This window comes from Dromiciops gliroides, chromosome 3, assembly GCF_019393635.1.
Source record: "Dromiciops gliroides isolate mDroGli1 chromosome 3, mDroGli1.pri, whole genome shotgun sequence".
Taxonomy (NCBI): domain Eukaryota; kingdom Metazoa; phylum Chordata; class Mammalia; order Microbiotheria; family Microbiotheriidae; genus Dromiciops; species Dromiciops gliroides.
The window spans coordinates 302,497,888-302,519,210 of NC_057863.1; the positions used below are offsets into that span (position 1 = coordinate 302,497,888).

Sequence of the window (21,323 nt, forward strand, 5' to 3'; positions counted from 1 at the left end):
TACCTAGGACTTCCTGACTTTGAGGTTGGCTCTCTATCTACTATGCTATGGCATCTCTCTTCATAGACAACAACAACATCAAAACAACAATAATAACAATAAATGAATGAATGAATGAATGAACAAATGAATGAATGAATGGTCATAGTACTGGCTCCCTAAGGGATCTTTGACATTTTAATCAGTCAGTAAACACTAATTAAGGACTTACTACGTGCCCTGCACTGTGCTAAGCACTATTCTAAAGAGTTTGACTCTGTGTCATTGAAACAAGTGAAAAAAATTTTTTCATATTCTAAAACTTGCTGGTTCCTTTTGGAAGGGGGAGGGAAGGTAGCCTGATGTAGTTGAACAAAGTACTTACAGTCAGGAGAGACCTGGGTTGGAATTCTAGCTCTGAAACTTACAAGTTGTGTGACTTTAGACAAGTCACTTTCTATTTCTGATCCCAAGGTTCCTCATCCATAAAATGGGGCCACTAATGTCAACGATAACTTTTTTTTGCTTTGCAGATCCATCCATCCTTCCTTCCTTCCTTCCTTCCTTCCTTCCTTCCTTCCTTCCTTCCTTCCTTCCTTCCTTCCTTCCTTTCTTTCTTTTTCTTTCTTTCTTTCCTTTTCTTTCTTTCTTTCCTTCTTTCTTTCTTTCCTTCTTTCTTTCTTTCTTTCTTTCTTTCTTTCTTTCTTTCTTTCTTTCTTTCTTTCTTTCTTTCTTTCTTTCTTTCTTTCTTTCCTTCTTTCTTTCTTTCACAGGGCGAGGGTTAAGTGACTTACCCAGGGTCACACAGCTAGTAAGTGTCAAGTGTCTGAGGCTGGATTTGAACTCAGGTCCTCCTGAATCCAAGGCCGGTCCTTTATCCACTGTGCCACCTAGCTGCCCCTGCTTTGCAGATCTTAAAAGAGTTATGTATGTGTTTTCAGAGAGGAAATCAATTAAAGTCATTCAATTCATTTAAGTAAATATTAGGCATCTGCTGTGTGCATCAATGTGCTAGGCATGTGGGATGTAAGAAGATGGAAAAACTACACAATGCCCTTTCCCAAATTGAAGAGAGGAGAATGCAAAATATTAAAGTTGTTTTGTCATTAGTGTCCTCATTAGGAAAGAAAAGCCTTGTTGTTTTTCACTGATTTCAGTTATCCTTTTGAGTGTTACCCATAAGTATTTGTGGAGTCACCAACTTAATAGACAAGTTTAAAGAACTGGATGTACTGTGATAACATAAGGATGAAAGGTCAGTTAGCTAAGTCACATTATCCCTGAGGTAAGTACATTTCCATTTAAAGTTATGCTTTTAGCTACTTTACCTGATTTCTCCTGAAAGATCAATGAAAGGAAATCAGTAAGTACCTACAGTTTTCTTTGGTCCCTTGATATTCCACTTCAGGCCAGTAATTGGCACATTTACTTTGCAAACCCCCATCAAAGGGAGTTAGGTTAGCTGGAATATTTGAGGATAATGCAATTGTGTAATCTGAGAAGCCCCAGGTCCTTATACTGTTAAAGACCTTCAAGATCATCCTGTTCAGCTTTTACCTTATTTTAGAAGTGAGGAAACATGGGCTGAGAGAGGTAAGATGATTTCCCTAAGACTGATCTCAGTAGGAGTCAGGGCACTTGTAATTTTAGGTCCAAATTTTTAAAATTAAATTTTTTTTTCAATGAAAATTTGCCTTCTCTCTCTTCCACTTTCCCCCTCCCCCAACTGGGAGATAAAGAAAAACAAAACTCTGATTACAAACATCTATCATCAAACAGCACAAATCCCTGAATTAGCTATGCCCCAAAATATCTTATTTCACTCTTCACTCTTGAGTTCATCACTTCCCTTTATCAGGAGGTGAGGAGCATGTTTCATCATGAGTCCTCTGGAATTATAGTTGGTCATTGTGTTCATCAGAGTTCCCGAGTCTTTCAAAGTTGCCTTTATAATATTCTTGTTATTTTATAAGTTGTTCTTTTTTTTACACGTATTAAAAATTTTTTTTTGTCTTTTTGCAGGGCAGTGAGGGTTAAGTGACTTGCCCAGGGTCACACAGCTAGTGTCAAGTGTCTGAGGCTAGATTTGAACTCAGGTCCTCCTGAATCCAGGGCTGGTACTTTATCCAGTGTGCCACCTAGCTGCCCCATATAAGTTGTTCTTTTGATTCTGCTCTCTTCACTCTGCATCAATTCATATAAGTCTTCCCAGGTTTCTCTGAAATTGCCTCCTTTGTTTTTTTATAGCATGATAATATTCCATCAAATTTGCATACCATGTCCCATGTTTGGAGTGCTCTTTCTCCTCATCTCTGCCTCTTGGATTCCTTCAAATACCAGCTCAAACCCCACCTTTCATGGGAAGCTTCCTAATCACCTGTGATTCTAGTGCCTTCTCTCTGTTGATTATCTCCAATTTATTCATTATCTAGCTGGTTGGTGGGCAGCTAGGTGGCACACTGGATAAAGTACCAGCCCTGGATTCAGGAGGACCTGAGTTCAAATCTGGTCTCACACACTAGTTGTGTGACCCTGGGCAAGTCACTTAACCTCAATTACTTCAGCTTCTGTAAAATGAAAAGGAAATGGTAAAGCACTCCAGTATCTTTTCCAAGAAAACTCCAAACAGGGTCATGAAGAATCAGACAGGACTGAAATGACTGAACAAAAACGACAAAAGCTTGTTCATACATGGTTGTTTGCATATTGTCTCCCACTTTAGACACTGCCTTTCTTCATATCCTCAGTGCTTAGCTTAATGCTTGGCACAGAGTAGGTGCCTAAATTGTTTATTCACTGATTGAATAACTGATATAACTTTTTCAGACATTCCCCAATTGATGGGCACCCCTTCAGCTTCCAGTTCTTTATCACCAAAGAAGGTCCAGTATATTTTCCGCTCTCCCATGGCACTCTAAAGGATATTATGATTAACATATAAGCCACTTGGACATGTTAGCCACCAGAATATTTAGGGCTAAGGCCTGAGGTTTCTATGTGGTTACTGTTCTTAATACATGGTTTATTATATAGGAAGGAATGACATGGAAATCTCAAGGATTCAGGTGTCAATTCACCTCTAACACTAGATGGTTCCATTGGGATGGGTGATAATAATAAATAGCTAGAATTTATATACAGCATTTTAAAGTTTGCAAAGAAGTTTATAAGTATTATTTCATCCTCACAACAATCCTGGGAGAGGGAGGTAGTGCTATTATTCCCTTTTTATAGATAAGGAAACTGAGGCAGTGGTTAAGTGACTTGCCCAAGGTCACACAGTTATTAAGTATTGTTGGCCATACCTGAACTCAAGTCTTCCTGACTCCAGGTTCAGTGTTTGATCCACTGTACCACTGAGCTGCCTATATCATGAATAGTTAGAACTGCTGATCCAAGCAGTGTATTTGTTGTTCAGTCATTTTCAGCCATGTCCAACTTTTCGTGACCTTCATTTGGGGTTTTCTTGGCAGAGATCCTGGAGTGGTTTGCCATTTCCTTCTCCAGGTCATTTTACAGATGAGGAAAATGAGGAAAACAGGGTGAAGTGACTTGCCCAGGGTCACACAACTAGTCAGTGTCTGAGGCTAGATTTTAACTTAGGAAGATGAGTTGTTCTGACTTCCAGTTTTTGTGCTCTATCCACTGCACCACTTAGCTGCCAAGCAGTGTATGTAGTTCCACAAAGTGCTATAGACAGAGCAGCCTTATCCTTAGGATTGCTTCTAGCACCTAGAAGGCTAATTTGAGTTCCAAAGGAGGGTGGGTAGTGAGAAAGGTGTTCACCAGAGGATGGCGCCAGACACCAGATCGTGCTTCATCTTTACATCCTTCCTTTCCTCCCTCCTGCCATTTTGAACCTCTTGTTCTAGGAACAGTAATCAAATCAAAGGCCACATTGTTTTTGGAAAGGACAAGCTGTTGGAAGGGCAAAGTACTTAAAGTCCCTCTGACCTTAACCTTGGGAAAAGGCCTTGTAACTGCAGGGACTGCGAGAGGCCGAGCCCAGGAAGTGAGACTCGGAGGATCAGACACTATGACCTTGTCAGATCGGAAGAGCAAAGTCAGAGCCTGGAACCTGCGCAGCATCTCAGCTGGAGCCTCTAATGTTGGATTGCCATTATGGGTTGAGCTGAGGTCTGTCCAGCTTGCTGTTTTCTTGTAATAGTGGTAGCCCAGGGCAGCTAGGCACCGGCCCTGGATTCAGGAGGACCTGAGTTCAAATCTGGCCTCAGACACTTGATACTTACTAGCTGTGTGACCCTGGGCAAGTCACTTAACCCTCATTGCCCTGCTTAAAAAAAAATGGAATAGTGGTAGCCCTTGGGATGGAACCACGGACAGAAATGCCAGATCTTGCCTACAGCCATTAGAATTCCTGGAATGGAGTTGTTGGTGAGACCTGCCTTGAAGGCTTCTCTCTGTGCTTCTGTAGGGGCTGAGTTCCGTTCCCCTGTTTTCCAACTTATTTGTGTTCCCTTGTTTTACCATTCCCCTAAACAGAGAGCCCAATAGAAAGGAAGCTAGCCATAGTACCCCTGCCATCCCTCCCCTCTTGCAGTGACAGACTGTGGACACTCAAAAACTCCTATTTCTGAAAATGGTATTGTTTTAAGTGTTTTTTTTCAGTATGTGTATGACTGTGTATTAAAATCCAGATGGCTAGTCGAATCTGTGCCAATTCTACTTACTTGAATGCTAGCAATGAAAATGAGAATGGAGTGGGAACAAACTCGGAAGGGGAGCAGATGTCAACCATTGAGGTTTCAGAAACTGAGCTTCGATTTGCTATTGCAAAATGACTAGGGCTTTGAGCCACACAAGAGTATTAGAAGGGGAAAGAAAATAATGTACGGGGCCAGATTCTTCCTCGGATTGGAGCTGATATAAGGAGACCTAGGCTGTAGACTGGGAAAATGTGGGTAATCATATTTACTTTTAAACACTGGCAGCTTTTTTTGGGGGGGATATATTGGGGCCTTTAAAAGAAACCCCACCCTTGAAGTAGGAATGAGAGAGAAAGCCATGACTTCATTAAGAGAGTAGCTCCCTCCTTTGCTTCCTGAACATCGACATAAAAGCCATGGGGCTGCAATACAGCCCTCCCAAACCCCAATAACTGCACTGTTGTTTGTATTTTCAGATATAAGTGACAATAACTTCTTCTATTTGCATAGTGCTTCATACTTTACAGAGCATTTTTTTAATTTAATTTTTTCATCTGACATGCATTTTTTTTTCTCTCTCCTATTTCTCTCTCCCCACCATTGAAGAAAAAAGAAAGAAAATTCTCATAATAAATATGCATAGTACAGCAAAGCAAATTCCCACATTGACCATGTCCAAAAATATGACTCATTCTTCATCTTGAGTCCATCACCTCTTTGTCAGGAGATTGAGAGCATACTTTATCCTAGGTTCTCTGGGATTGTGGTTGGTCATTACATTGATCAAAGGTCTCAAGTCTTACAAAGCACTTTCATAGATGTCTTACTTAATCTTCTAAGGTGGGTAAGGACAAAATCGTTCCAGGTCAGCTTTACAGATATGGTTCAGAATAACAATGTGACACATAGTGTTTTTGAAACTTGCAAGGTATTTTATCTAAAAGTCATTGGGGTTTAGGAGTTTTTTTAGCCAAAGAGGATCAAGCTCTCTTCTCTGTCTGGCCTACTCTTTGTGGCAAGGCTGCTCTCTCCCAACTCTTTCCTTTCATGCCTGACTCTTTCTAGTCACTGACTTGTATTCTGGGGGAGAAGGCAGATGAAAATCTTTCCTTGAACCCCCAGTAAAAATGGAACCTTAGGGAGGAGTCTTTCCTGAAGCCATAGCTTCTTAGCGAAGCAACTCCAGTCTTCAGTCTTTCACCCCTCAAAGGCTTCTCTCTCCAAGGGCTCATTTTGTGTCTATATGTGGTGCAGATTAATTTAGTCTTTTCCCTGCACTGGAGGACCTAGAATAATAAATATCAAAGTCTCCATTTTCTCTTGAGTCTTCAACTGCTAACCCCAGATGGACTCCCTTGCTCACAAGATTTCTGCTTTTCCTCTCCTTCAGGACTAGGGGAAGGGTGACTGTTTCCCAGAGTAGCCCGAGCACTAGGGGTTGAACAACCTTAAACAAGGTTCCCAAGGGCTCAAGTAGAGGGTTTGCTGGGAGCCTAGGCAACTTTCTAGTCACTGGCTACTTGCACGTTATCCCATGTGGGCCTAACAGCAACAAAATAGCAGTAATAATCACAGCTAACTTTTATTTAGTGCTTTAGGGTTTGCAAAGTGCTTTACATGTATTATTACATTTGCAAAGGAGGAAACTCATGTTCCAAGAGGTTAAGTGATTGACCATAATCAAACACCTGATATCAGAAGCAGAATTCATACTCAGATCTTCCTGTGAGTCAGTACCACTTTATATCCACCAGACCATAATGGAGGCTCAGCAGGTTTAAGTGACTTACCCAAGGCCACACAACCAATAAGCAGAGTGGAGATCCAAATTCAGGTCTTTTGGCTCTAAAACCAATAATCTTTCCACTGTGGCATGGTAAATCACTGCTCTCTGTGTGTCTCAGAAGGGGCCGGTACTCGTGACTGAGCATATAAGAGTATTTGCTCTGTTTGAGTAATTTGTCATTGTCTGAATTCTACCTCTTGGGTCCTTCCAGTGACCTTAAAAAAAACACACCAGTCAAGTCATCTCTGATTGCTATGCATTAGGTTATTTCCCCAGTCCCTGTTTTTCTCCATTAAGTAACAGCTACAGGCAATGGGAAAGGGTATGACACGCAAGAAGGCAAAGCACAGACTCAGAATGAATGCAGGTTGTAGGAAGGAGACCTTGTTTGTGCTCACAATGGGGTGAACTGGTAGAAAAACATGACATTTTATTGTGGCAAAATTTTATTGTATCACATTTTATTTCAATTTTTTATTTTGAATTTTATTGTACCAAAAACTGCTTGAAAAATCACTTGAATATGGAAAATCATCTAATAATTACGAACACTTCTATATACAAAGAAAGCCAGAAAAAGGAATTGTATAAAAACCAGCATCTATTGGAATACCACTTTTGAAAAAAAAATCAGATATTTTTGATTCCTAGTATATTTATGGCACTGCTAGGCATGTGATGGGGGCTAAAAGGATTATAAAGAATGGTCCTTCACCTCAAGGACAGGTTACACTGTCCTTATAAAAAATGATCTCTCCTTATTCTGATCTCAAATAGCACTTTGTTCTCAATGCTCTTATTCTAATCTATCCTGCATTATAGTTATTGGTTTTCAGTTGTTATTCTGTCATTTTTCAATCACATCTGACTCTTTGTGACCCCATTTCTGGAGTTTTCTTTTTTTTTAATTTTTAAAGTATTTTATTATTTTCTAGTTACGTATAAGGATAGTTTTCAACATTTGTTTTCACAGGATTTTTAGTTCCAAATTTTTTTCTCCCACCCTCCCTTCCCTCCCTCCTCCCCAAGATGGAAAGCAGTCTGATATAGGTTCTGGAATTTTCTTGGCAAGGTTACCGGAATAGTTTTGTTATTTCCTTCTCCATCTCATTTTACAGATGAGGAAACTGAGGCAAACAGTTAAGTGACTTGCCCTGGGTCACTCAGCTAATAAAGTGTCTGAGGCCATATTTTAACTCAGGAAGATGAGTCTTGCTGACTCCAGGCCCAGCATTCTATCCACTGCACCACCTATTTGATAGTAATTATTAGTACATTTGCCTTTGTGGTATATGCCTGCTGTTTGTGGGTTATATGATCCATGAAGGCAGAAGCTACTGTGTCTTAATGATCTTTATACAGTTTGGCTCTGGTATCCTGATTAAATTTTTGATTGTGTAGAGAAGATTGTTGTTGTTCAGTTGGTTTTTCAATTATGTCCTACTCTCCATGACCCCATTTGGCAAAGATACTGGAGAAGTTTGATGCAGGGATCCCCATCCGTTGGGCAGTGGCTGTGATGGAATACTACTGTGCTATAAGAAATGATGAGCTCAGTGATCTTAGAAAGGCATGGAAAGACTTGTACAAAATGATGAAGAACAAAGTGAGCAGAACCAAGAGGGCATTCTGTGCAGTAACAACAATATTATTTTAAGAACAAATTTGAAGGGGCAGCTAGGTGGCGCAGTGGATAGAGCACTGACCCTGGAGTCAGGAGTACCTGAGTTCAAATCTGGCCTCAGACACCTAATACTTACTAGCTGTGTGACCCTGGGCAAGTCACTTAACCCCAATTGCCTCACTAAAAAAAAACAAAACAAAACCCTATTAAAAAAAAAGAACAATTTTGAGGAAAATGATAAATGTTGGAGATGTGGGAAAATTGGGACACTAATGCATTGTTGGTAGGGTTGTGAACCAATTCAACCATTCTGGAGAGCAATCTGGAACTATGCCCAAAGGGCAATCAAACTGTGCGTACCCTTTGACCCAGCAATACCACCACTAGGTTTGTATCACAAAGAGATCATTAAAAGGGGGAAAACACCTACATGTACAAAAATATTTATAGCAGCTCTTTTTGTGGTGGCAAAGAATTGGAAATCGAGGGAATGCCCATCAACTGGGGAATGGCTAAACAAGTTGTGGTATAGGAATGCAATGGAATACTATTGTGCTGAAAGAAATGATGAGCAGGATGCTCATCTGGAAAGATTTACATGAACTGATGCTAAGTGAAGTCAGCAGAACCAGGAGAAGATTGTACATTGTAACAGCAACGTTGTATGATGATCAATTCTGATAGATTTAGCTATTCTCAGCAATTCAATGATTTAAGACAATGCCAAAAGACTCATGCTGGATAATGCTCTCCACACTCCAGAAAGAACTATGGAGTCTGTTTTTTTTTAGTGAGGCCATTGGGGTTAAGTGACTTGCCCAGGGTCACACAGCTAGTAAGTGTTAAGTGTCTGAGGCCAGATTTGAACTCAGGTCCTCCTGACTCCAGGGCCGGTGCTCTATCCACTGCGCCATCTAGCTGCCCCCAAGAACTATGGAGTCTAACTGCAGATTGAAGCATACTATTTTCATTTTTGTTGTTGTTTTGTTTTATTTGGTTTTTCCCTTTTGTTGTTGCTTCTTTTACAATACAACTAATGTGGAAATATGTTTAACATGCTTGCACATGTATAACCTGTATCAGATTGCTTGCTGTCTTGGGGAGGGGAAAGGGGAGAGAGAAAAATATAGAATTCAAATCTTATTTAAGAAATGAATGTTGAAAATTATCTTTACATGCAATTCGAAAAAATAAAATGCTATTTACAAAAAATTAAAATTTAAAAAGATAACAACTTTGAGTGACTGTCACTCTATTATACATATCCAAATTAAAAATAAAGGACATACGGGGCAGCTAGGTGGTGCAGTGGATAAAGCACCGGCCCTGGATTCAGGAGTACCTGAGTTCAAATCCGGCCTCAGACACTTGACACTTACTAGCTGTGTGACCCTGGGCAAGTCACTTACCCCACCATTGCCCTGCAAAAAAAAAAAAAAATAATAATAATAAAATAAAGGCCATATGAAGAAAGACACTACCTGTATTCAGAGAAAGTACTGAAAAAAAGATGTATAGAATGATTTTACTTATAAATACCTATTTGTGTCTAATGGTAGCCATCTCTAGGATGGAGGGGGGGAAGAAAAAAAGGAAATTTACATGATAATTTTGTTGTATATTTGGAGGGAAAAGCAAGTTGTACATGGTAGATTTGCAGTTTGATGTGCAATTATCTTTTTATCATGCTGTGTTATGGAAATGTTTGTTTTGTTCATTGAACTGAAAATAAATTTTTTAAAAATTTAAGGTTTTCTATTCTGTTGTGGTCGTTTTATCTGGAATGCTTGTAAGTCCTCTGTGGTATTTAAGATCCATTTTTTCCTGTGTTAGTATAATACTTAGCCTTGTAGGGAAAGTTGTTCTTGGTTGTGTGTTTCTCATATGCCTTTTGGGCTGTTGTGGTCCATGACCGTCTCTCCTTTATAGAAGTTACAGCTTAGTTTGGTGTGACCCTGACTCTGGTTCCTTGGTACTTGGGTCTTTTCTTTCTGATTGCTCACAGTACTTGGAAGCTCTGGATTTTTAGACAGTTATATTCCTTAGTATTTTCAGTTTGGGATTTCTTTTAGGAGGTGATCAGCAGAATTGTTCTATTTTTATTTCGTCTTTTAGTTCTAGTAGATCGCAATAGGGTTTTGGTTTTGGGTTTTTTGGGGTGGTTGTTGGGGTTTTTTTGGTGGTAGTTGGTTGTTGTTTTTTTAATGATTTCTTGAAATACATTGTACAGGTATTTGGTTTGGTCATGGTGATTTTCAGGAAATCTGATCATTCTTAATTTATCTAGCTTAGATCTATCGTCCAAGCTTTTTTTAAATAGTTGATATCAGGGCAGCTAGGTGGCACAGTGGATAAAACACCAGCCCTAGATTCAGGAGGACCTGAGTTAAATGTGGCCTCAGACACTTGACACTTACTATCTGTGTGACCCTGGGCAAGTCACTTAACCCCAATTGCCTCACCAAAAAAAAATAGTTGATACTTTACATTTTCTTCTATTTTTTCAATCTGTTTCTCAATTTATTCTAATATTTTTGCCTTTCTCATGATGTCAGTGAATCATGATGGTACCATTTGTTTTTGTTTTTTGTTTTTGTGAGGCAATTGGGGTTAAGTGACTTGCCTAGGGTCACACAGCTAGTAAGTGTCAAGCATCTGAGGCCAGATTTGAACTCAGGTACTCCTGACTCCAGGGCTGGTATTCTATCCACTGAGCCACCTAGCTGCCCCAGAACCATTTGTTTTTAACTGGTTCATTATTAGGGTAAGGTTTTCCACCTTCTTTTCTAAAGTATCTAATCTTCTTCCATTTTTTCCTCCAGAGTTCTTATTTCAATTCTATTTTTACTTTTTTATCTCTTGCTTTATTTCTTCCAGCCATTCTTGTAGTCCCTGTGGCCAAGCCATTTCCCATTTCTCCCCCGCCCCATCTTTGGGGCTACTAGTATTTCTTGTTAGTGTTCTTTGTCTGAGTTTACCTCTTGGGTTTCTTTCAATCCTTAGCATTCATTTTCTCCTTCTTACATATTTTTTCTGTTTATTCATATTTTTGCCCATGCAGACCCTTTCCCAAAACTTTCAGGTTTCAGGTCGCTTTACCAGGGTTTGTGGCGTCTTACTCTGTGCAACCTCTCTCTTGAATACTGCTGGCTTCTGGCCATCTCCTCCCCCCACCTCTCAGTTTTAAAGTAGATGGAGGTTCTTCTGATTTTTGGTTTGCATATTGTTTCATCTTTTTCAGCTCCTTCTTTCAGTGTATGTGGAAGAGATAGGCTTCTCCACACCCTTCCACATTGTCCTTTTAAATAGAAGTATTATGGGGAAAGTATTCCCACTGAGTTCATGTGATGGATAACTATCACTGAATAATTATCACAAAGCAGATTCTAGAGGTTAAAACAAATGTGGTTTTTTATGCTTAAATATGGGCTTAGGACTCAGAAAAATAACACTGAATGCCAGTTGGGGTTCTGACAAAACTTTTATGGAGTAAAATTACATCAGAGAGACAAAGGAGTAATTTTTGACATAAAGCAATCTTGTACATAGGGGTAGCTATGTGGCACAATGGAGATAAAACTCTCCGAGTCTAGAGTCAGGAAGACCTGAGTTCAAATTTGGCCTCAAACACTTACCAACTGTGTGATCCTGGGCAAATCATTTAATGCTGTTTGCCTCAGTTTCCCTGTGTGTAAAATGAGTTGGAGAAGGAAATAGCCCACCACCCTGGGATCCCTGCCAAGAAAACCCCAAATAGCATCACAAAGAGTGAGACAATGACAAGTCTTATCCTATTCTCTTAGGTCATAAAAATCACATAGACCTCTAGTCAAAAAAGACTGTTATATGTTAAAGCTTCCAGAGTTTAGATTTACAAGGGGCTAATTGAGAAGGGATATTTACATGTCACAAAGATAACTATAGAGTCTGAGCCAAGGAGCATCTTTCTGCAAATAAAGCAAGTTAAATTACTTTGGAAAGCCCTAAGTCCTCTTTGACTTCTTATCTTAGGAATGTAGCAGATTTCAGCCAACCCTATAATCTCCTAACCAGTAGAAATGACCCTAAACCAAAATAATTAAGATTAAGAAAAGAAGGGGCGGCTAGATGGCGCAGTGGATAGAGCACCGGCCCTAGATTCAGGAGGACCTGAGTTCAAATGCGGCCTCAGACACTTGACACTTACTAGCTGTGTGACCCTGGGAGAGTCACTTAACCCCCATTGCCCTGCCAAAAAAACAAACAAACAAAAACAAACAAAAAAAGAAAAGAAAAGAAAAAATTCCCATAACAGAAATATGGGATGAGTTCTATTGTTCAACCTTTATGGACAGTCAAAGGTGAAGGGGTACTGGGTCTGGGTTTTACAACTGCTTTAATGTTCTATGTGGTGGAGGGAACGCTGAGGAGGAAGAAAAGACTGGCTTTGTTTGATCACCTGTTAGCTCCTCCATGCTGCAGGTAGGGGGAGTAGGGAGGCCAGGAGAGAGCTCCCTGGGGCCAACTCCTCACCAGGTTCAATGGTGGGGAAAAACCTCATCATATCAAGGAAACTCAGGTTGTGCTTCAGTCATGTTTGACTTTTCATGACCCCTTATGGAGTTTTCTTGGGAAAGATACTGGAACATCTCCTCCCCCCCCCCCCTCCCCAAACAGGACAATGAGGGTTAAGTGACTTGCCCAGGGTCACACAGCTACTAAGTGTCAAGTGTCTGAGGTCGGATTTGAACTCAGGTCCTCCTGAATCCAGGGCAGGTGCTCTATCCACTTAGCCACGTAGCTGCCTTTTACATGGTTATAATCAACATCAAATAACAAAGATCAGAAGAGAGTCTTCGGTGGTATAGTGTTCATTGTAGTATCATAGAATTTAAAGGTGTCAGGGGCCTTGGAGATCTTTTCTTCCAAATTCCATTTTACAGATGAGGAAACTAAAGGCCAGTTACATGCTCAAGGTCATACAGGCAGAATTATACACCTTCAAGCTGTCAGAGTCCTTCTATTTCCAATTATCCTTACTATTCCTTAATTTCATTTTGGAGACAGGGAAACTGGGGCCCGCAAAGGTTAAATGACTTGTACGAGGCTACTTATAGTAGATGCAAACTGGGGTCCTTTGAGTTCTAATTCTGTTTCCCTTCTTCTATTTAGCCTTTTAAAGGCCTTTTTAACCCAAACCCAAACTACCTCTCCAACCCTATTTCCCATTCTTCCCTTTTGTACTTTACAATTTAGTTACACTGGCCTTATTGTTATTCCTTATACCCAGCACTCCATCTCGGTGCCTTTTTTTTTTTTGGCTGGCCTCTGTACTCTGAATATACTCCCACCTCACCTCTGCCTTAGAATCCCATGTTTCCTTCCCAAGTATGCTTAGCAGGTATCTTTCTATATTAAGCCCTTCCTGATCTTCTTATCTCTAAGTGCCCCACCCCACTTATACCATTTCTATTTTGCATATACTTTTTTCCCCAGGGGCAATGAGGGTTAAGTGACTTGCCCGGGGTCACACAGCTAGTAAATGTCAAGTCTCTGAGGCCGGATTTGAACTCAGGTCCTCCTGAATCCAGGGCTGGTGCTTTATCCACTGCACCACCTAGCTGCCCCTACTGCTGCAGTTTTGCATATCCTTTTTAACAAGTTTTCCACTGCTGCTAGAATGTAAGTTCCTTGAGGATAAGGACTGTTTTGTGGTTTTCTTGGTATACCCAGAATCTAGCAGGATCCCTGACATGTGTCAGGTGTCTGTTAAGTGTTGGTTGGTTGATGTATACTGTGAAAACACATACACAAATTAATAAGGCAGAGCCTTTAATAAGGGATAAAACAGTTAAGGCTGGTAAGTCTGGGTACCATTCATAGAGGAGATGTGATTTAAACTGGGACTTGAAGAATGGGTAGGAGGTGTTGGTTTGTTTTTTTGTTTTTTGGTGGGGCAGTGAGGGTTAAGTGACTTGCCCGGGGTCACACAGCTAGTAAGTGTCAAGTGTCCGAGACCGGATTTGAACTCAGGTCCTCCTGAATCCAGGGCCGGTGCCTTATCCACTGCACCACCTAGCTGCCCCCCAGAAGTTTTGTATAGAAGGAATAGAATGACATTCCTGAAAGTAGGAAAGTTCCCCTCTACCTTGGCTCTGCACTGTCGAAATTCTTCAGTGTCCAGCTTCTCCTCCACCCCTCACAGAAAGAAGCTTAAAGGAGCTTGACATGATGGGGAAAGAGAAGAGAGTGCCCAGGGGTGAGATTATTCCTTTTAAGATCCACTGAGTGGAGGACTCATCTGTCTTAGTGGCTGATGCTTGCTGCAGGTAGCTCTTGCTGCCGCAGAAGGACCAAGAGATTAATAAGGAGATTGCTTTATCATCCCAAAGCACCCAAGTCCTTCAGTACTGAGCCACCCATACCTAGATATCTAGAAGTTCTATGGGATGTACTCCAATCCGACCCCTATTACAAGAATAAATGCAAAATATACACAAGCTAATTCAATAGAAGGTAGCTGAGGGAGGGAGACGTTACCAGTAATAGGAGGGATCATGAATGTGAGCTTGGTGGAGAAGGTGGAGTTGCATCTTGAAGGAAGAGAGGAATTTTGTGAGGTAGTGATGAGAAGGGAGTTGATAGCAGGAATAAGGGATGACCAGCCCAAAGGTTAGGAGATGGAAAATGGAATGCTGTATATAAGAAGGGAGTTGATAGCAGGAATAAGGGATGACCAGCCCAAAGGTTAGGAGATGGAAAATGGAATGCTGTATATAAGACTCAGGCCAGTTTAAAGTGCTGGGAGAAATGATTTTTTTTTTTTGGTGGGGCAATGAGAGTTAAGTGACTTGCCCAGGGTCACACAGCTAGTAAGTGTCAAGTGTCTGAGCCTGGCTTTGAACTCAGGTCTTCCTGAATCCAGGGCTGGTGCTTTATTCACTGCGCCACCTAGTTGCCCCGAAATGATTATTAATAACCAATTATGGGGGAGATCCAGGCTTTCCCCTGTCTTATTTCCTTGTTTGAAGCCTGGCCTTTGAAGAGTGTTACTGACCACTGCCAAAAATTTACCCCACCTAGACCATCTTATCTAGGTGAATTGATGGATTCCCCCAATGTGTTTTACTCAGACAGGTATGGGAAAATGTGGCTCTTCCTTCTGTCAGACAGGTGATATAGATACAGAGAATTGTCTTTAACCCAAACTGAGCGATCCCAGTCATATCCCCCAGCCCTTCATTAGAAAAAGCCCCTCCCCCCATAATATTCATTCTTTTCCTTACTTGTTAACTAATCAGAGTTGATTTCCACCCTCAAGAGCTCCCAAGGGCATATAAGCATTAAGTGGGGTCCATGAGAGGTCTTTGGTCTGAGAACCAAATATGCTAGCATTATTAATAAAATTATTAGTTACCCAGAAACTAAGGCTCTTGAACTTTTTATTTATCACAGTGCACAGCAGAGAGCAAAAGAAAATCTAGAAGGAAGTGCAAGTTAGCTTTGAAAACAATGCATAGTATTTGTTACATAGTTTTTCCAAAAAAGTAAACAGTGGGAAATAGAAATTCATGGTTTTATATTGTGCTGTATACATAGAAATGTTATTTTTTGTCCTTTCGCATTTAAATTCAAAATGAATAAAAATGGAAAAAAAAAAGGAAGAAAGAAGGCCCATTTATCTGGACTGTTTGGAAAGAGAAGTAATATATAATGAGGCTAGAAAGAGAGAATGGGGTCAGGATGTCAAGAACTTTAAAAGCCAAGCAGAGCAGTTTATATTTTATCCTAGGGACAATAGAGAGCCATTAGAATTTATTGAGTAGGGGAATTTTGTTGTCAGATCTATGCCAGAGGAAAATTATTTTGGCATCAGTATAGAGGATGGATTGGCATAACGCTATATGTTCTAGAGGCAGAGGGACCAATTAGGAGGTTATTACAGCGATCCAGAAAGATGAGAAGCGATGTGGAATGGGGTTGGCTACATGGATGACTGGGATTGATATACATAAAGATAATAAAACCCCATGAGAGCTGGTGTTGGGTGGGGAGAGGGAGAGAGACAGACAGACAGACAGACAGTCAGAGAGAGACAGAGAGACATTCAGAGGCAGAGACAGAGAGACAAAGAGAGAGCCAGGCCTGGTACTCTATCCACCTCACCGTCTAGCTGCCCCAATATAGGCAATCGATATTACAATAAGGTAATTGACAGGAGGCCACCAGGTGGCACAATGGACACTTGGCTTGGAATCAGAAAGACTCATCTTTATGAGTTCAAATCCAACCTCAGACATTTAATAGTTGGGTGACCCTCGGCAAGTCACTTAACCCTGTATGCTTCAGTTTCCTCTTCTTTACAATGAGCTGGAGAAGGAAATGGCAAACTACTTTAGTACCCTTTGCCATGAAAACCCCAAATGGGATCATAAAGAGTCAGAGATGACTAGACAACATGCTTTAAAGAGTGGCATTATCCATTTTAAAAGTACAGCATTTTTTTGTAATTTTGCAGAATACTGACTGACTGCTTTCCAAAAAGATTACACCAGTTTGAACTTCTCCCAGACATGGAATTGTTTCTCCCCAGCCTTATGACCCCATTGAGATTTGTTATTTTAATTACTTTTCCTAATTTCATGGGTATTGGCATCTTTTTATGTAGTTCCTAAGTTTTCCAAATTGTGCTTTGTTGTACTTTCTCTTTTGTAAGTTGCACGTATCCTTTGACCATTTTATTTATTTATCCATTTGGGACTGGGTGTTGTCCCTGAATATTTTTTTGGAACAGTTCATCATAAATATCAGGCTTAGTTGGTGATAATATTCAGGATCTAAAATGACCTTCAAATATATTCAGTTATTAGGCTTGCATAGTTCTTGTTCACTGGACAGTGCTGTTATTTTAAACATTCAGTATGTATATATGAACACATACATGTATGCATATGTAGCCATGTATGTTTTAATGGAGTTATTCTTATTAAACTGTTGACTTTCCTGGCATAGGACTAGCCTGATTTCTTTTCCAGGAAAATATTCACTCCATAGTAATTCCAGATGCTCAAAGTGCTTTGGGTGGAACCTCGTGATTCTTTTGTGTTGAAGGCCACCCAACATTTGTCGACAGTCCATACATAAATGATTCATTAGTAGGAACTAACAATGATTGACATCATTGGATGGGAACTTTTTCAGTAATTTTTTAAGGGTATGTCAATCTCCAAAGATCTTTATGGTATTATAAAGACTTTTGAATCTACTTTTGTTTTTTTAGATACCCAGCATTGATTTATCTTTAAAGTGATCGCTATTTTGACATTAAACACTTTGGAAATGGTAAAAATGTCCAGACTCCTTCTTAAGTTTTCCTGTGAGTAGATTTAAGTCCCCAGAGTCTCCTTGAAGCTTGTTGGGTTGAGACACTAGATTTGTACTTCTTTTCTCTTCCTTTACACATTGAGTATAAAGCACCCCCACCCTACATTTATTGGGCACTTGTGTTAATTTTTATTTCCCTGCAGTAATCTGCTTTAAAATTTCTTCTTTTCCCCCATTAAAAATAAATTCTTTTATCTTGGCAACATGAGTAACCTTACCATAAAGTAAGACTTTTATAATGATTTAAAGATTCCCTATTATCTGTGTGTCAGCATGTGTGAGGTGAAATTGATGTTATGGGGGTTTGTTGTATGTATCATTCCAAGTTTTGCTGGGACTGAGTCCTGTGAAATGACCTCCTTTCAGGCTGTCTCTTATTGTATTTAATTGTATTATATCTTCTAGGTATGGATGGATTTCTAAAAACCAATGAGAGACAAAGATTAGCCAAGGAAAGAAGAGAAGAACGAGAGAAATCACTTGGTAAGTTGTATTTTGACTATTTAGGCTGCAGAGAAGAGAGAGTGAGCCTAGATGGGAAATTGAAAGAATAAGAGTGTGCCCTAAGATGGTCCTAGAGATGAATTTCTATGGGTCCAGGAGACTTTTTTTTTTGGCCTGTTTTGTATCTTATTATGCAGTATCATGTGTTTCTCCTATTATGGAAAATAGGAGTCCAGAGATTTTTTTTTGAGGGGGGGGAAGGAATGGAAGAAAGCTGTGTGTCAGGAGGGGTAGCTAGGTGGTGTAGAGGATAGAGCACTGGCCCTGGATTCAGGAGGACCTGAGTTCAAATCTGGCCTCAGACACTTAACACTTACTAGCTGTGTGACCCTGGGCAAGTCACTTAACCCCAATTGCCTTCAAAAAAAAAAAAGGCAACAGGAAGAGAGCCAGAGGAGGGGGAGAAACTAATCAGAAGAAAGAGGAAGGACATGGTTGGTAGAAAGGATAATATCTTCTGAATAAGTGGTTGGATTGGTGCTCTGAAGAAGGAAAGCTCATTAGCATTAGTAGAGAGTAGAGAGATATGTATATAGCATATTTCATTAATGACTAAGCACTACTTTAAAAATACAGTCTTTAAAAATGTGACACAAAATACAGGGATTTTAATTTTATTTTGTTTTTGAGATATTAGACCTTACCTGGGCATACTCAGCACATTCTGTTCATACTCCTATAGGGAAGAGAGAGAAAATTTTCACTATAGAGAATCACGGATGGTTACTGAAGGAGAGATTTAAAAAAGACACTTGCCTCAGATATTGTCTTTCTTTTTTTCTTTTTAATTACTTTTTTTCCAACTGAAAAAATTCTTCCCACCTTCTTTTCACCTTATCTCCTCCCCATTGAGAAAGAAAGGGGGAAAAACCATATGGTTTGGACCAGTTATTTTCAAACATTTCTTGAACAGAATTATGAAGAAGAAAATATAGAGAACCCAGAATAAGAAATATAAGGGTTGGCTTGTGGTAAGTCTAAGAGAGAAGTATAGTTCCTGGCACAGAGAGCTCAATAGAAGGGGAGAGAGTGAATTTGTAGTGGGATTTGGTGTTTCTTCCTTGAGCATGGCATATGTCTGGGGGGGGGGATTCAATTAAATATTTCTTAAATGAAAAGCATTTTAAGGGGGGTGGGGTGGCGTTAAGTGGTATGATCCAGGTCTTCAAGTTTCTCTTGTGTGTACATGGAAGATAATAAGAAGTAAAAGTATCATAGTCCAGGGAGTAAAGATACTCTTGTACAAAAGGCAGGTGAATGTGGTGATGTGGATGTATGGTTATGCACCGTGTGGGGAGATGAGGGAAAAGTGAATCCTTGTACCTCTAAAAATCAACAGGGATGATTTGAAAGCTCCTGTGATCACAGTCAGGCCTGTTAGGTTCTGGGGGAAAAGAGGCAAGATAATCTGAAAGAAGAGGAAGTTTGGATTTGAGGGTCTAGATTTTGATTAGGAAAGACTGAGGCTAAGGAATTTTTGGTGGTGATGAAGTTCAAAGTATAGCCATACCGATCTATTGGACAAACTCAAATAAATGAGGATAGATAGAGGTACAGGACTTTTAGCCTGGAATTTAATTTCCTCATGTCCATAAGAGTGATTATTAGGAGATATCCCTACTGAGGCCTATAGTTGCAAAAAGGCAACACCACTTTAACAGTGCCTAGTGCTAGCATTCTAATAGAACACAGGGTTCTGCTCCCAGCACGCCCTTAGACATATTTCTTAACCTCTCTAGGCCTCAGTTACTCATCTGTAAAACTCTCTCTTTTGATCTCATTTCTCTCCTCTTCACTTTCCCTTCTTTCCCCTAACCAGCTATGAATTTTAAAGGAGCATTACTGAAGCATGTTTATTATAATCATTACCTATTTTATCTCCCCTGTTCTTTTTTTTTTTTTTTAGTGAGGCAATTGGAGTTAAGTGACTTGCCCAGGGTCACACAGCTAGTAAGTGTTAAGTGTCTGAGGCCGGATTTGAACTCAGGTACTCCTGACTCCAGGGCCGGTGTTCTATCCACTGCGCCATCTAGCTGCCCATATAATTTTTTTCCTTTTCCTTTTGTTTTTCGTTTTTTGGTTTTTTTTTGTGAGGCAATGGGGTTAAGTGATTTGCCCAGGGTCACACAGCTAGTAAGTGTGTAAAGTGTCTGAGGCCAGATTTGAACTCAGGTCCTCCTGAATCCAGGGCCGGTGCTCTATCCACTGCACCACCTAGCTGCCCCATCCCCTGTTCTTAATATTACAAGTGGGGCCATTCATAGTCCTCTTCCCTCAAATTAACCTAAGTTAAAGTGAAGTGACATTTTATGCGTCACTCAATTTTTCCCCCTGTTAACTCTGAGGTTCTCTTTGGGGGGAAATCGTTTTGATTTTTTTTTTTTTTTTTGCGGGGCAATGAGTGACTTGCTCAGAATCACACAGTTAGTAAGTGTGTCAAGTCTCTGAGGCTGAATTTGAACTCAGGTCCTCCTGAATCCAGGACCAATGCTTTATCCACTGTGCCACCTGGATGCCCCAGTTTTCCATTTCTGATGGAGAGAACTTGCTGAAAGAAGTATTTTGGGGATCATCTACATGGGTGTATACGTTTTTCATGGTGAGGTCAGGGGACCAGAAAGAGCGAATCAGAAATGGAAGGGCACAGGAAACAAGTAGGAGAGTGAAAAATGCAGCAAAGACCCATAATAAGTGAATTAGGGAGAAAGTGACTCAATTGGTTACTGAATCATGAAATTATCTGCCCTTTTCTCCTCCTCCTCGATTCTAGTATTCTGATTTAGTGCTGTGGGCCACATTGTGTACATATTCTTTGTCCTTGTCTTTGTTGGGATTCTGGTGAGACCGAAGGCTATTTTGGTAATTTTTCCACTTTGTTACAAGTACTACAGCAAATTCCCTTTTTTGTTTTTGTTTTTTGTTGTCGGTGGTGGTTTTGTTGGCGTTGTTTCTCCTAAGCTGCCAGAGAACAGCAGATCCTAGAAAAAGAAAGAAGAGCTAAACTCCAGTATGAAAAACAAATCGAAGAGCGGTGGAGAAAGTTGGAGGAACAGAGGCAGAGGGAAGACCAGAAGAGGGCTGCTGTTGAAGAGAAGAGAAAACAAAAGCTCAGGGAAGAGGAGGTAAGATTCATCAGGAAGACACAGTCAGAAGGCCTGTGACTTCTTGGAGACTGAGCCCTGCTTGACCTCCTACTTCTAGTCCTTCCACCTCAGAGTTGTCTTATGTCTCCTGTGTTCCTTGTATATAGAGAGAAGTAGGGAGGTAGGTCAGGAGGAGATAGATGTCCAAAAATGCATTTATTTCATGCCTAAGATTCCTGTAAAGGTAAAACAGTCCTGCCTTCAGGGACCTTACAATCTAATGAGGAGAGACAATATATACAAACAACTGTGTGCAA

At 40.3% G+C, this 21,323-nt stretch overlaps 1 protein-coding gene across 3 annotated transcripts in view; it reads left to right on the forward strand.

Moving 5' to 3' along the window:
- MAP7D2 (MAP7 domain containing 2) overlaps positions 1–21,323 on the forward strand; it is a 175,722-nt gene that overhangs the window by 85,461 nt on the left and 68,938 nt on the right. For all 3 annotated transcript variants that reach the window (XM_043994859.1, XM_043994860.1, XM_043994861.1), the window contains exons 2-3: positions 17,825–17,902; positions 20,882–21,045. In XM_043994859.1, the coding sequence (XP_043850794.1) occupies positions 17,825–17,902; positions 20,882–21,045 (242 nt within the window). The remainder of the gene's footprint in view (positions 1–17,824; positions 17,903–20,881; positions 21,046–21,323) is intronic.